This window comes from Alternaria viburni (assembly GCF_023758015.1).
Source record: "Alternaria viburni strain BMP 2772 chromosome Unknown scaffold_17, whole genome shotgun sequence".
Classification (NCBI taxonomy): Eukaryota; Fungi; Ascomycota; class Dothideomycetes; order Pleosporales; family Pleosporaceae; genus Alternaria; species Alternaria viburni.
In genome coordinates, this window is record NW_026055786.1 from 574,372 (window position 1) to 588,755 (window position 14,384).

The following is a 14,384-nucleotide window of genomic DNA, read 5'->3' on the forward strand; positions in this document are numbered from 1 at the left end:
AGGCGCGCCGAGAGAAAGATCAAAAGGGTGCTCTGGCGCAATTGCGACGCTGAGGCTCAGGTACAAGCTGCAAAAGTGACGGCGGTCCACAACAAAAGAGATGCTTGGCGCGCAGGGATGCTAGCTGTTCGCGTCTGAGCGCGTTGGTAGTCCAAACTTTTGTGCTTTCAACTTTACATGTTTGGCTGACCACGATTCGTTACTCAACATATTCGCAAGCCAGCCCATTACATACACCGTCTGTGGTCGCTCCTTCTAGTTGCAATCGCACCTGCCTCATACGACTTCTACACTACAACGCAACAACACTCATCACCCACCATGTCATTATTCCGCACAGCAATGCTGCAGAGGCAGCTCTTCGCTCCGGCCCGCTCTCTATGCGTCCGCTACTCGTCTACTTCTGCGTCGGAAAATGTCGTGCTTCCTCGCCTGCAATCCGACCTCAAGACGGCCATGCGCGCGAAGAACAAGCCTGCACTAAACACAATCCGTGCCCTGCAAGCCGAGATCATCAACGCTTCAAAGACCGCCAAGCCGATCGAAACCGATGGAGCCCTCTACTCCCTCGTTCAAAAGCAGATCAAAGCCTCTTCGGCCTCAATTGAAGAGTTCCGAAATGCTAAGAGGGAGGACCTCGTCGAGAAAGAGCAGGCGCACTTGGATGTGCTGAAGGGCTATGCGCAGGAGATACCGTTAGTGGAGAACAGTGAGGTGGACGCCTTAGTCAAGAGCGTGATCGAAGGACTAGAGGAGGGCAAGAGGAGTTTTGGCAGCGTTATGGGTAAAGTCATGGGTGGTCTCAAGGGACGGCCATATGATCTAGAGCATGTCACCAAAAAGATCCAAGAAGCTGTTGGAGTCAAATAAGCCACACGATGCGCTGGGTGGGATTGGACGAATTGTAGCATAACTGTACATCTATCATGTAGACTACGGACTCCTCTCCAAACGAGGTAACGAACGAGACGGCCAGATTACGACACCGAAGAGTATCCGTCATCGTCGATTATTGCTTTTCCGTGGGGTTAGCAGATCCATCATCATGGTACACACGTTCTTTGCGGGGTATCGCTACCATCGGTCTGTAAGCCCCCAGAACGTGGGCAGCGGTGACAACCCAACATCGAAAAGTTTCGCCGAAAGCGTTGGGAACGTCTGTTCCCTTTGAAGCCCAAGCCGCAGCGTTACAACGCTGTGAGCAACCGTGGCTGAGGCTGCGCTAGGCGGTGAACTGCGCCGCGGTCCGCTTCCAAGCTCGTGCCCTGACGTCACCGCTTGTCAAGACTTCGTTCTGCGGACATGCATCCCATCCAATACGGCCGACGACCAGGAACTCACGGTAAGGATAGCCTGGTGTCTAGAAAGGCCCTTTGGGCAACAAGACCAAGTATTTCCTCTCCCGATCATGGCGAAGAAGATGTCGAGATCTCACATGACAGCGGAAAATGCCCAACATCAGCCCGAGTCCACATTGATTCACATGAAACTGAACCATGGGGAACTCCGCGACAAATGAGAAACCATGTAACACCAGGGGTGCGTCCCTCCAGTCATGGCGCCGGTTAGCGCCCAGTCCAGATGCAGCCCTGGCATGATGCGCGAGCGCCGATGACGAAGCCCGTCGCGAATCCTGCATCTAAAGTTGGTCGCACCCACCCACCACCAATTCTCCGGCAGGCTTTGGATCCAAGACACTTATATTCTCGTGTGTCCGCTTGTTGCGCCGCCGTCAGTCTGTCGCATTCCCGTTGCCGTGCTTCCTAGCGCACACCTTATTCTCTTGTGACATCTTCCGACACATAACCGGCAGCCCCGCATCATACCTACTCCTACATCACCACCCATCGACGAGCCGCACCTGACTACCCAACATGTCGGCGTACCGCTCCTCAACGGGCAATCTCGATCGCTTTGACGAGCCGCCTCGTGGCGGTCCCCAGCGATGGGATCGCGACAGGTTTGAGAGCATGCGAAGGGGACCTCCTCCTCCGCCACCACCGGGCGGAAGTGTGGCTGGCGGTAGCAGCCGTGGTGGTCGCGACGATTACGATCACTACCGCTTCCAAGAGCACGATCGTTTCCCCGGAGGCCACCGTGACATCGATTTCCATGAAGACCGCGCACGCCGAGGTCCTGCTGTCATGGAGAGAGAACGCTACCACGAAGAAGATCGTTTCGACCGCCCTCATCGCCGCGCTCCCTCCGAGATGTTCCACGAGCCGACTCCCTCCGAGATTGCCAACCAAGCACTTGCCCCCTACCGCCGCAGGTCCGTCATCGACAAGGACATCAACATCGATATCGACATCAATGAGCGCCGGCCCGCCCCTCGCCCGCCCAGGCCGTCACGGCCGCAGTTCATGCGCCGTCAATCATCTCTCGACACTTTTGACCGCAAACCCCTGCCGCGCTATGGCGACGTAGAGAGGTACGAGAGATACGAAGACCACGAGTGGCGTCCACCAGCCAACGTTCCCATTCCACTTCCCATTCGCGAGCGTCGACGATCACCACCTCGTCGTTTCCACGAGGAAGATGACTTTGAAGAGATCCGATACGACGACCGTGGCGGAAGGGGCCGGGAACGAGAAGACTACCGCGAGGTTGAAGTTCACCGCGAGAAGAGCCGAGTCCGAAGAAGCAAGAGCGTAGCAGCCAAGTCAACACGCAGCTCTTCTATCTCCAGCTTCGAAGAAATCCAGCCTTCCCGAGCCACCTGGGGCAAGAAGGGCAAGACGAGACTTCCCAAGCGCCTGGTCAAGAAGCAAGCCGTTATCGACCTGGGCTATCCATATGAGGAAGAGGTATGCCATCCGCACGCACTATTGGAATGTCACTAATTCTAGCAGGACGACTTTATCGTTGTTACCCGAGCACTCGAGAAAGAGCACATCGACGAGGTCATCAAGATCAGCGAGAACTACAAAGAGGGTACGTATCCGCCAATATTCTTACAACCCTTCCTAACCGTGAGCAGAGAAAATCACCTACGTCTACGAGGAGAAGGTGGAGGACGCCCCACCGCCACCACCCTCCATTGCACCACCAGCATCAGTCATCGCACCTCCCCCACCACCCCCTCAAGAATTCCAACCTCCGCCGCCCTCCGTAGTCCACGCACCTCCTCCACCCCCACAATCAGTATACCAACAACCCCCACCCCAAGTAATCTATGCTCCATCCCACCATGCGCCCACCGTCTACGCCCCCTCCGAGCGCGCCCCCTCCCCCTCCATCCACGAACACGAGCGCTACGTCGAAATCGACCGCTCAGCCGCCATCCACGGCCCGGCCACAGCCTTCCTCCCCGAAGGCCGGCAACTCGTGCGCCGCGACGACCGGCGCTCCGAGCGCGATATCCGCGACGAAATCCGCTTCCTCGAGGAGGAGCGCCGCATGCTCAAGTACGAGCGCGAGGGCGACCGCGAGTATGAGTTTGTCGAGCGTACGCCCCGCAAGGAGGTTATGCGCGTTGACAGAGACCGGAAGGGTAGGTTAGCCCTTGTTCGCTCGGCCCATTAGCACACACACTTTGAACGGCTCGTTGATTCTTCTGGTAGTTCTGGTTCGAAAGGATAAACCGAATCCTAAGATTGTGGCGTTGGCTATGGGGGCGCTTTCTTAAGCTTGGGGTGATTCAAGATTTTGGTGTGGAAAAGTGGCAGGGCATCTGGATGCTTCTGTCTTGAAGTTGGAGGCTGGCGGAGATGGGCTGTTGGTGCAGCATTTTCTTGTTCATGGATTTTTACGAGTTACGGCCGGTTATTTGGATTCTTCTTCTTCTTCTTTTCTCACGCTCTATTGCACATGAGTACTATTTTGGCTTTGAAAGGCGCGCACATACAGGCAAATGTCATCATGCTATGAGTTATGTATGATAACGAATGATTATGATCACAACTTTTTGTCCCAATCGGTGTATAGTGAGTGAGGTTTTGAGAGGTTTGTCTAAGGTAGTGTAGAGGCATTGACAGCTCTTCAGGGCCTCACAGATATGGAAGGCGAGTTGTCATCATATTTTTCGTAACTCATGTCGGGTTGATGGGTATGTCAAGTCTATATATACCGCGCTTTTGTTGAACCTCAACTGTAAGCCTCTATGTCCCGGAACTTTTCACCTAGCATACACTACACAGCAGTAATTCTCGAAAGCCTTCCTCTGGTACGTTGTCCCACTGCACATAGACCCCAGAGGTGCACAATAGCCTCACTCCGAATCCCCCTCACAACACATGAGGATCTACCTCAACAATTGGCCCAGTATACGACTTCTTCGCAAACAGCAAGTAGTACGCCACACTAAACGCCGCCACTGCCCCAGTTACCACACCCGCCCAATTCATATTTACTAGATCCGGATGGGGCTGACTAGGCCAGAAGCTAAAGAAGATGATGAGAATAAGGTAACAGATAGCAACGACATTGTTGGCAACGCCCCACGCGCCCTTGAGACGCCAAGGGCCCCAGGTCAGAGTGCGATCGTAGGCTTCGTCCACTTGTGCTTCGTTGAAGATTGTGAGCGATGAGTCCGGGTTGTCTAGGTCGCCGCGGACGCGGCGCCAGAGGAGCAAGCCGATGGCGAGGAGGTAGGAGAGGTAGAAGCCTTCTAGGACGAGGGAGATTGTGCCGTTGAAGGCGGCGCTGTTGCCGATGTTGATGAGGGCGAGAAGGGCGGCGAAGACGGTTACGACGAGGATGGAGACGACGGGGATGGTGCTGCGTTTATCGATCTGTGGGGTATCAGTGGAAGGCTCTTGGCTTGTGTATTTATGGGTAGGTGTGCTTACCATACTGAGAGCGCGAGAGAAAGGAAGGCCGCGGTCTCGGGCGAACGACCATGTCATGCGCGATGCAGCTGCAAGGCACCCCATTGCACTGCAGAATTCGAGTAGGACGATGATTGCAACCATGACTGTAGCACCGGCCTCGGAACCGACAGCCTGTGTGAAGATGCGCAGGAAAGGCGCGGTTGTCGCTTCTTGGTCCTTGAGTAGCTTTGTGATATCGTGGGCGCTGAAGAGAACGGCGAAGAGCATTCCTAATGCCAATGTGCCGTTGATGACGAGACTGAGAAGCATTGAACGTGGAACGTCGGTGCTGGCATTTTTGACCTCTTCAGACATCTAATTCGTTAGCAATGAAAGACATATTCGGAATGTTGAGCTTACATGGACGACTGAGTCTGTTCCGACGAATGCCAAAGCATTGCCCTGTAGTCCCACAAAGAAGGCCAGAGCCTCCGTGCTCCACCTTCCTTCATTGTGAAACATCGTGAAGATCTTCTTGGCCGAATTGTGGCTCGATGGCAAGTAGATCAGCGGCACCAGAATACCAAAGAAGCCAAGGATGTGGACGATGAGGACGACGACTTCGATCGTGGGAAGCGCTCCGCTTATAAAGACGTTGATGAAGACACACAAGAGCAGTATACCCCAGAGGAGAAGTGTACCGTGCCAGCCTTCGCGGACATATGTGCCCTCGAGATCGTTCAGACTGACCAACTGCAGGATCAAGTCGGCTACAAAGTAGCATACGGAAGTAAGAGCTGCGATCCAGCCAATGACGGTGAGCCAACCTAAGATGATCAATATGATTACCATGGCTTTGAAAGTGGACGAACATACCAGTCACGTAACTGAAGAACTTCCTGTTTGAGCGCGGCGCCAGTAAAGAGACCCAGTGATACTGGCCACCAGCAGTCGGAACGGCGCTCGCAAGCTCACCGATACAGATGAAGACGGAGAAGTTACCCAGCCAAATCAGAATGAAGCCGTAGATGAGGCCAGCAGGTCCGCCGCTGTAATCACATCGTCAGTGGCTGCCGACTTTCTCTAGAGATTAGGTACTTACTTGTGGAAGCCTATCGAAAAGATACTGCCATGACGTCAGCGAAGTAGATGGTATCAATCACATTCACTTACACAAGCAAAGTCTCCCAGGTGCACATCAACCCGCAAGAGAGACCGGTCATAGACACCAGTCCGAAGCGACGCTACCATGGTCAGACCGAGCAAAAATATTGTCAAAACAGCGCCTACCTTCAACACCTGCTTCTTTCCCACTTTCGCCAATTCATATCTGTCGTGATCGAACTGCTGGCCTTTGCCTTCCGAAATGGAGCCCCGGCCCCTCGGCCGCAGAGGCTCATGGTTGAACCTCTGTAGTTCGATGTGCTTCTCCATGATAGCCTTGGTTCCAGCTTTTCAATGCGCGGCGTGTTGAGCAACAAGACGGATACGACCGCAGTACGTAGTAACAAATGTCGGGCAAGCAGGCAGACCAGAAAAGGAAAGAAGATACCCAGAAGGTGTGTCGTGATACAGGACGCATGCTATGCAAGTAAATCTCGATATATATCCCTTCTAGAGGTAACGTGCGCCATGTGCAGATGTCCACGGGTGGATGCGGTAGTACGGTGATCGCCGGCAAAGACGGTAGTGAAGTCGGTCTAGGAGGCGGTCGCTCGGCAATGCAACTAAGCGTCCGAGTGAAAGACACCAAGCCAACGTTTTGCACCGCAAAGGCAGTTGTAGGCTCTCTGCAGTGACGGCGGCAGCTCGCAAGTCGACGTATCGCACTGCAGTCGTAGTTTCAGAGGGCACCCCACAGTGAAACGGGCGTTGATTGGTGCGTCGGTCGCACCCATTGGGGTGCCTAACCTGCGGAAAGCGGTGACATGCATTCCTGCAGACCCTTGTTCGCATGTATCAAGTGTGGTAGAGGCGAAATTAACATTCCCCGGTCTTCGCGTGTTTGTCAAACGGCATGGTCGATGCTGGAACGGACAGATGCGTGTTTGCACCAGGGCGTCGCGCTTTGCATATGCCCAAGAAAGAGGCGTTGGTACTTCCCGAACTCAGCAGTAGATCATGATGGCTTTCAATCGCGAAAAGGGGTTCAGAGCGTCATTCCTCGCTGCATGTCACTCAGCGTGCAACATTGGGCCGCCGTAGTCTCCCCTCGGCATGCTGATCGAGGGTAGAGCATGCGGCATGTGGTCACAATAACGGCTGTCATACCGTTGTAGTCGAAGGCATAGACCTCCCGGCAGATTGTCCGTGGCACGAATTCGACGATGAGCGGTGCGGTGGTTGGGGAATGAGGGAAGACGGAAGGGGTGGCTCCGGGGTTCATTCCATCTTGTGTGACGCTAGTTAGTAATCGACCGCCCATGTGGGAAGTCGCCTCCTCCATTCGTGCACGCATTCTCAACGGCTATCATGACGCATCGCGATATCTGTTCCAGCATTCCAAGCGAGTCGTGTGGTGCTTTTGTGTCCTAAAGGTTCCATGCGAGCAGAGAATGCGTTACCTGAACACAACCAGGCCGATCTCAATGTGGCGTCTAGCTATTCTGTCCCTTGCACAGAGTCCACTACAATCACCTGCACGCCTCAGCGTGACTCTCAGACATCGTACTATTGTCGGGAACCTGCGCAGATGCAGTTCACGCGTGTTGCATCTCGATCTACTCTTAGAGGCTGACATATGCAGCCACAGGCATGCCGCGTTACATCTCCTAGTAGAAGTCCAAGTGCGGCATGCTACAGGGGGCGAAAGCCCAAAAAGTCGCACGACTTCCTGTTGACTGGAGCAAGCGTGGGGCTAACTTGAACGCCGGACTTGGTATCGGGCTTGACTCACCTCGCGTGCAAGTTATGCTCATTCAAGGTTCTCTAGCCTATGAGCAATTTAGACTGGGTACTGGCAGCTAAGTGGCATGTCAGTTCTAAACCTTCAGACGGATAGTTGCAATTGGAACCAGCTCACTGATCTTCAAGGCTGGAACCCGTGCGTGAGCCACGCGACGATTCGCACTGCAAAACGTTCGCACGGCTTCACAGGCCCACGGGGATACCACATCGCTGGAGCATTGACTGTAATCTCACGCGTATGATGTCACAATATTCACGCATTTCGACGTCGACACTGGCAAACAAACGTGTCGTAATTCCTCTGATACAGTCAGAGATCATGAAGATCGTGCAGAAGTGGATTCGTTGAATTATAGCACCAGATTAACAGGTATAGAACTCTTGATGCTACCACAAAAGCGCCCCTAACGAGCGCACATCAACGCAAAATCGCAATCTCATCACTGGAAGCATCGCCACGCTTTGTTCCCACGTCTTCCCATTCTGCACTAACAACAGTAGTCTTCAGAATCTTTGGAAAGCTCCCAGTACTTGCGGTCTCCCATCTTTTGTCATCCCATCGCTTTTCCCCATCGTGCTTGTGATGTACAGCTGTTATTTCGACATCCATTTCGCCGTCAGGTCGCGGAGGGCCTCCAGGGATACCCGATGCGGAACTCGCATTTGTCGTTCTATTGTGCGAGAATATTGGTAGAAAGCGTTTGAGCCCGCCACCTTCCACCTGGCTCTTCCGATTATGTTTTGTTGCGCCACCCACTTTCGAAGCGATGCTGGAGAGCTGATACGAATTGCTTTTAGTGCGCGAGTAGCCGTGCTCTAGGGTTGTACCTCGTTGTCGTATCGTGTCGGTACCGTAGAGACCTGATGGAACGTGCTCCAGGAGCGGTCGTAGGTAGGGTACGCATGATGTAAGGATAGTGATGCACTCAATGATCTGGGTGAGGAGTGTCCATGTCCAGAGGTCTTTCGTCGGGTTGAGTGAAGCGAAGCCGTGGAGGAACGCCATTTGGACGGCAGTCGCTGCGATGTCTCTGTGGTGCATTAGTAGAAGACTACTGTGATGGTTGTTTGCCAAACTTACAGTGAACGTGCGCCGAAGAACGTCAGGATCGTAACTTTCTTGCCCGTACTCATTTGTAGCGTCATGATTACGTGAACCGGGAACAGTATGAGCGCCAGATCCGTCAGTATGTTCACGACGCCCACGGACTGCCAGAAAGTGGCCTCCTCGAAGTGTCAGCAATGTCAAAGAAGACGGCAGAATTTTTACATACCAAGTCGAAGCATCTCCCCCCTCTCTCAAGGAAGCGCCATGGCTCTTCAGCGCCGCACTGAAACGCAGATACAAGTCCGGACAGGATGCTCCAAGAAGCTATGAAGACGGTGAGTAGCAAGCCTAAGGTCCGGTGTAGTTTTGATGCGGTCAGAATCTTGAGCAGCGATATGACGGACAACTTTGCGAAACATAGAGTTGCAATGTAGAGCAGCTTGTTCGCATACTCGGCCTACAAAAGAACTTAGCAGGATATCAATGTAGTCGACGGTCACTAAGCCGCTTACTTTCTGATACGCCAAGATCTGATCCTCGGTCAACAACAGGATGTCTCTTCCAAGGCCATTACCTGCCTGGACACTAACAGAGACACCAGAACCAATAGTCGCAATCTGGTCCCCGTCAGTCAGCAAAAGTGGGATTTGAAACAATGATCCATCTCAATCAAACGTGACGTACCAAAGCCAGCAAGACAAAACCATCGTCAATATCTAAGTTCCGCCTCAACGCACGCTTGGTAACAAGCCTAGTCAGGACCGCCAACGCGGACGTAATCAAGAGAACCCACGTAATCACATTGATGTACGGACCGACATCCGCGCTGCTTCCCGGTTGGCGCGGGAGGGGATGATGGGAAGAAGCAAAAGGAGATTGCGGCATCATTGCATCGTATCCGAGGTTAGAATGGCTAGATACCGACGAATTGAGTGCGCCAGTAATAGATAGCGAGGTATTATGCGCGGCCTATCACGCGCAAGAATAGACAAGGGAAGGCGTGCAAACGGGCTGTTTGTTCGTTTGTATGAAGGTGGAGCTTACAAACGCGCTCAACCGTCTAATACCGACATGACGTGCAAGCAATGTGAGATTGCGAGCTGCCACAGTAAAGGTAACCTGCATTGAGGGCTCGCTCACAATCAACATAGCACACGCTGTCATTATCCGCTCTTAATCTTGGAGCGAGACACTTGCAAACAAGCGAAGTTAGTTGGATTGTTAGTAGGCCGGGGGAAAGGGGTCTGCTAGACCAGGAAGCGGCGGTACGACGTTGCGCAGGTGTAGCCACACAGAGGGACGAACATGCAAGGCCGGCCAGACGCTTGTGTATCCTCGATTGGACATTCTTCTGTTTCAAAGAGGCGTTCGTGCTACCGCGCCGGAAGTTCGGGTCAGGTTGGGATTTGCTGGTATGTTAGTGAAAGGTACACGTCGGGAGCTACGGGAGTAAGCGGCGGAGAAAAGCCGGTGTGTGAGCTTGCTAGCGACGACGACACTCGTCATCTTGCCATCGCTAATTAGCTCACTTTGGGATCTCCTACCGTGGTGTGACCTTTGTGACACACCAGGCTCGGCGTTGTGTCACGACTATGTTGCCGGGCGATTGATGGTCAATTGGCCAATGCCGTCGTGGAACATTTGCCAGCACATATCTTGTGCAGTGCTCCATTGATACGCGAGCTTGCAGTGGGGCGGTCGCTGCAGTAGTGGCGCTGCCCGTCAGATGATAGCTGCTCACAGGTTGTTGCATCAGAAAGGCCGTGGAATTAGCCAAGACAGATCGGCATATTCAGGGCTGATCAAGTAAGATAGAGCAGTGAAAATTTCGAAAGTAGTCGTATTTGATCATGTTGCTATGGCGGCCCTGTGGGCTGAAGCAACGACGCATGAGGGTAAAGGACTTTACCTCTTTCGTATGCGCAAGTAGATGGCATATCTGTCTGTAAAAGAATTCTGGGAGCTACACTTCTTAGCCACATCCTAGAGAAGCAAAGTTTCGAGCGCGTACCTTATAAGATATCACTTTCTCCATGTACGACTTCCGACAGGGTCCTATGCAGAATGACTGCCACCAAGTAGATGCTTGATGAGGTCTTTGAGCTTCTTGATGTCCTCTGGACTGAGGTGGCTGATATCCCCGAGTGTCGGTTTGCCATGGTCGTCCCAACCGACATGATGATCGATGGGAGCCGGGTTTCGGGCGACTTCGTTGATGTCTGGTACGGCCCGGGCAACGGGATGCAGGGGCGCTGGAGCTGCAGCGATGCCCATCGCAAAGGCAAGCAGCGGAAGTAGAGCGATAGTAGCGTGCATGGTAGGTAGTTGGTAGTTGATGTGCTTGGCGAGCTTCCTTGATTCTGCTCGGCGTCAGTGGGTAAACGCGCCCGAAGACATTTTTGCTTACGTCAAAGATAGTGTGTGAGGACGGGATGAAGACGGTGTTGAATTTGCTGTCCTTCGCCTCGAAATATATGTGTCGACTGCTACGTACCTCAGCGCAGTAGTTTCGGAACTATTACTTCTCGTAGGTAATCATGCCATTCCGAAGTTTCAGACGCGCATGTCTTCGGCGCCGCTCATCCACTCTCTATGATTGCCTTACTCCTGCCAGTGTCGCACTGCGCTTTTTGTCTTCTCGCCGCACGGTCATCGTAACAATCCAGTTGACCCGGGCCGATATAAGGAAGCGTTGACGGCATGGGGCATCGGTTGACGTTGGAGTTGGCTGCGGAATTTGCCTGACGCTTTTCGTGGTCAGGGCAGATCTGAGGTACATACCCTTCCGATCCATGGCGTTCGGCCATTAGTGGCTGATGCTGATCATGTAGTGTAGCCTCCTTCGATATTAAGTTGCATGTTCATCGGAACATCTGACGATAAAGTGGTCCCTGCTACCGCGATTAAGTTTCAAAACAGGTACATTCGTATTTTAATTGGCGCAAACGACCAGGAACGTTCCCACACCACGTATGCCTAAGATGTATCCCAGCCACGACTTCAGAAGACCACAATTTCTTCTTCGTCACTATACAGCTCATACGCGTCTTTGTGTCCATGATGGTGGAAATAAGCCTCTTGGAACTCCCGGTAAGGCGAACCCGGGGGACAGAATGCAAAGTTTTCCAGTGTGTTCGTTGCTTCACGATAATCGTCAAACTCGTAGCAAGCATGTTGGTCAGGACGCGTGGCCCAGGCAATCAGCTTGTCCCAGTCACGACACTGTCGAAGCTGACCTTCGCCCGACTGGTGTGTAACAGGCGCTGGTATCGGTGTGTCGTCCGCATTACACATGATGTCCTGCCGAAGTCCGTCAAGGCAGTGGTAGATGTGAAGGAGATTGAAGGGCTGTGGGTCGTCGTTATGCTTTGACACAATGGCTTTCCGGATGAGTTTCTGATGCAATCAGCGGATGAACACATACATCATCATGTATACGTACAAGACAATGCAGATCATGGATTCCTTTGACGTAGTAGATGCTTCTCTCGGTATCCCATGGAAACCGAGTAGAGTTAGGTAGACCGACACGTTTTGCGAATCTGTCGTCGAGCGTGACTGCCATGGCATTGGTGTCAATGGCGTCCCATGCCGCTTCCATATCACTATCACTGGCGTTCGGATGCCAGTACTTTGTCGTCGCGTGATATGGCACAGTAGTATCGTAGGCTAATCCACCTTTGATCTTCGTGAGCTAGCATCAGACCGATCAGGCTGTCACTTACTGTAGTTGCTCTTAGCTGGACTGTGCGCAATCCGAAGCCTTGCATTGTCCATCACCAGGAGAATGTTCGCTGAAAGAGAGAGCAGCAGGATGGACATGTACGCCACGAAGCTGCGCGTGTTGGTTGGGATAATTTCAGTACTCTTAGAGTTCCAGGAAACGCCATCCTTCTCTTCTAGCTCTGCTAGGATTTCTTCCTGTTCATCGCTGCAGACTGGCGCATATGCTGGAGGTCGCTCCATTGTTCGATCCGCTTTGTGGAGTGAATGTAGAAAGCAAGCCTCCGCGGCTCCATAAGACGGAGCGCGCTCATTGGGTGTCACAGAATTCGCCTCGAGTTTCACAAACATACGTCGCAAGCCCGTCCCGACAACACCATACCCCAATCGCACCGCTCCGAGCGCGGACCATGAATGAATAGCGACGCGACCAGCCTCGGTCCATCGTTACATCGCCGAGAAATCTGTCTTGCGGCGCCCGTACGATCGAGGAAGGTCGCAAGCATCTGGAGATGATGATAGCGATACAAGTGCTACCGAGTGGCTGGATGTGTGTAAAAGTGAGGGGCTATCGGGGAAGGTGTGCTGGGGCAAAAGGGTGTTACTTGCCAGCCTCGCCAAGACGCTAAATGTGTCGACGGTACCTTCCTTGTTGGGCAACTTCACCCTAACACGGCAATCTACGATGTCCAATACTTGGGTCAAGCTATATCTCCGATTGCGCTGTCAATGCGCAGCGGCGGCGAGGTAGCGCACTTGCAGACTACTTTACCTGGCCGATGTCGCCATGGCTTGACGCAATCACCAATCCGCTGCGATGGGACAACGATACGTGATCCGGGAGGCAAAGACAAAGCAAGAGCTGGATGAGATACTGGATGTTATCTGGGCTGCGAACTACACACCTTATGAGCCGTTCATGCAACTGTTCTTCCCGGTCCTTGGCTACACGAGCGCCCATCGCGACCTCGCCGTCGCCGAATCGAAAGAACGCTTCTGGAAACAACACCAAGAGGACAATTCCAGCCACTGGTTCTACGCCTTCGATACAGTCACTAACAAGACTGTCGGTTGCTCGCAATGGGTTATCTCGATTGTCAACCCATTCGCTGCAGGCACACCAAAGTTGACCGCGCCATGGTGGCCCGAGGGCGAATATCGGAGCTTCTGCGAGTCAATACTCAATCAGGTGTACAGGCCGCGAGCGAATTGGATGACGCGGCCACACTGTGGTAAGTGGAGCATTTCCTTTCCCCTCAAACGCGCTATTTCCGGATGAAGAAACGTGATTGTGCGAAAAGTCAAAATGATCTTCTGCCTCTCGCTGACTTTGTATTAGCACTCAACTGGATGGCGGTAGACCCTGCCCATCGGAATCGCGGTGTTGGCTCTCTTCTCATGCACGTTGGTATCACACGCGCGGACGGGCTTGATCTCGAATGTTGGATGGAAGCTTCTGCCATGGGAAAACCGCTTTACGACAAGTTTGGGTTTCAGTCTCTGCTGAAGATTGCTTTCGACAACGAGAAGTCGGAAGCGAGCGACGAGTGGAGGAAGTGCGCGCATGAGCTGACGCCTCCGCCTATCTTTGCCATGTGGAGACCGAAGAAGTCGTCTGGGGCAGGCCCCCGGGGAGATTTCCAACTGCCGTGGTCGCTGGGCACCAAATCATGAGGACCTGAATCTAAGTGGTCGGAAGAGATGGTAGTACCGCCGATGAGGAGCGTGATGGTGTATGGAAGGGATGCAATCAAATCGAGCCATCGGAGAGATTAAGCAGAGTCAGGCGTTAGCTTTATGGCTGAATGGGTGCCCAGCAGTTGTGTCAGAGGAGCGAATGGAGTACAGCACTTTGCCTATGTGAAGCATGAGCGGAGTAAATTTCGTAGATCATGGCATTGAAGAGGGATGCATACCAATGGATATCTTTGTTGACTGCGCTTGCCACCAGCACG

At 53.1% G+C, this 14,384-nt stretch overlaps 7 protein-coding genes across 7 annotated transcripts; 3 read left to right on the forward strand and 4 right to left on the reverse strand.

The window, feature by feature from the left end:
- Window positions 1–321: 321 nt before the first annotated feature.
- AIM41 (Altered inheritance of mitochondria protein 41 mitochondrial) lies at window positions 322–870 on the forward strand (the record flags this gene model as incomplete). Its single annotated transcript, XM_049356675.1, has 1 exon — window positions 322–870. One exon carries the CDS (start codon window positions 322–324, stop codon window positions 868–870), a length of 549 nt encoding a protein of 182 aa, XP_049209022.1.
- A 1,004-nt stretch (window positions 871–1,874) lies between these two features.
- J4E79_007814 (uncharacterized protein) lies at window positions 1,875–3,525 on the forward strand (the record flags this gene model as incomplete). The annotated part of the gene is made up of 3 exons (XM_049356676.1): window positions 1,875–2,807; window positions 2,853–2,934; window positions 2,981–3,525. 3 exons carry the CDS (start codon window positions 1,875–1,877, stop codon window positions 3,523–3,525), a joined length of 1,560 nt encoding a protein of 519 aa, XP_049209023.1.
- Window positions 3,526–4,226: 701 nt separating this feature from the next.
- On the reverse strand, window positions 4,227–6,185 carry J4E79_007815 (uncharacterized protein; the record flags this gene model as incomplete). Its single annotated transcript, XM_049356677.1, has 5 exons — window positions 4,227–4,733; window positions 4,791–5,126; window positions 5,172–5,578; window positions 5,628–5,800; window positions 5,968–6,185. The coding sequence occupies 5 exons, from the start codon at window positions 6,183–6,185 to the stop codon at window positions 4,227–4,229; spliced, it is 1,641 nt and encodes a 546-aa protein (XP_049209024.1).
- A 1,891-nt stretch (window positions 6,186–8,076) lies between these two features.
- On the reverse strand, window positions 8,077–8,804 carry J4E79_007816 (uncharacterized protein; the record flags this gene model as incomplete). The annotated part of the gene is made up of 2 exons (XM_049356678.1): window positions 8,077–8,689; window positions 8,740–8,804. The coding sequence occupies 2 exons, from the start codon at window positions 8,802–8,804 to the stop codon at window positions 8,077–8,079; spliced, it is 678 nt and encodes a 225-aa protein (XP_049209025.1).
- A 1,957-nt stretch (window positions 8,805–10,761) lies between these two features.
- Window positions 10,762–11,500, reverse strand: J4E79_007817 (uncharacterized protein; the record flags this gene model as incomplete). Its single annotated transcript, XM_049356679.1, has 2 exons — window positions 10,762–11,066; window positions 11,488–11,500. The coding sequence occupies 2 exons, from the start codon at window positions 11,498–11,500 to the stop codon at window positions 10,762–10,764; spliced, it is 318 nt and encodes a 105-aa protein (XP_049209026.1).
- A 206-nt stretch (window positions 11,501–11,706) lies between these two features.
- Window positions 11,707–12,672, reverse strand: J4E79_007818 (uncharacterized protein; the record flags this gene model as incomplete). Its single annotated transcript, XM_049356680.1, has 3 exons — window positions 11,707–12,102; window positions 12,149–12,384; window positions 12,432–12,672. The coding sequence occupies 3 exons, from the start codon at window positions 12,670–12,672 to the stop codon at window positions 11,707–11,709; spliced, it is 873 nt and encodes a 290-aa protein (XP_049209027.1).
- A 574-nt stretch (window positions 12,673–13,246) lies between these two features.
- J4E79_007819 (uncharacterized protein) lies at window positions 13,247–14,103 on the forward strand (the record flags this gene model as incomplete). Its single annotated transcript, XM_049356681.1, has 2 exons — window positions 13,247–13,661; window positions 13,769–14,103. The coding sequence occupies 2 exons, from the start codon at window positions 13,247–13,249 to the stop codon at window positions 14,101–14,103; spliced, it is 750 nt and encodes a 249-aa protein (XP_049209028.1).
- Window positions 14,104–14,384: the final 281 nt, after the last annotated feature.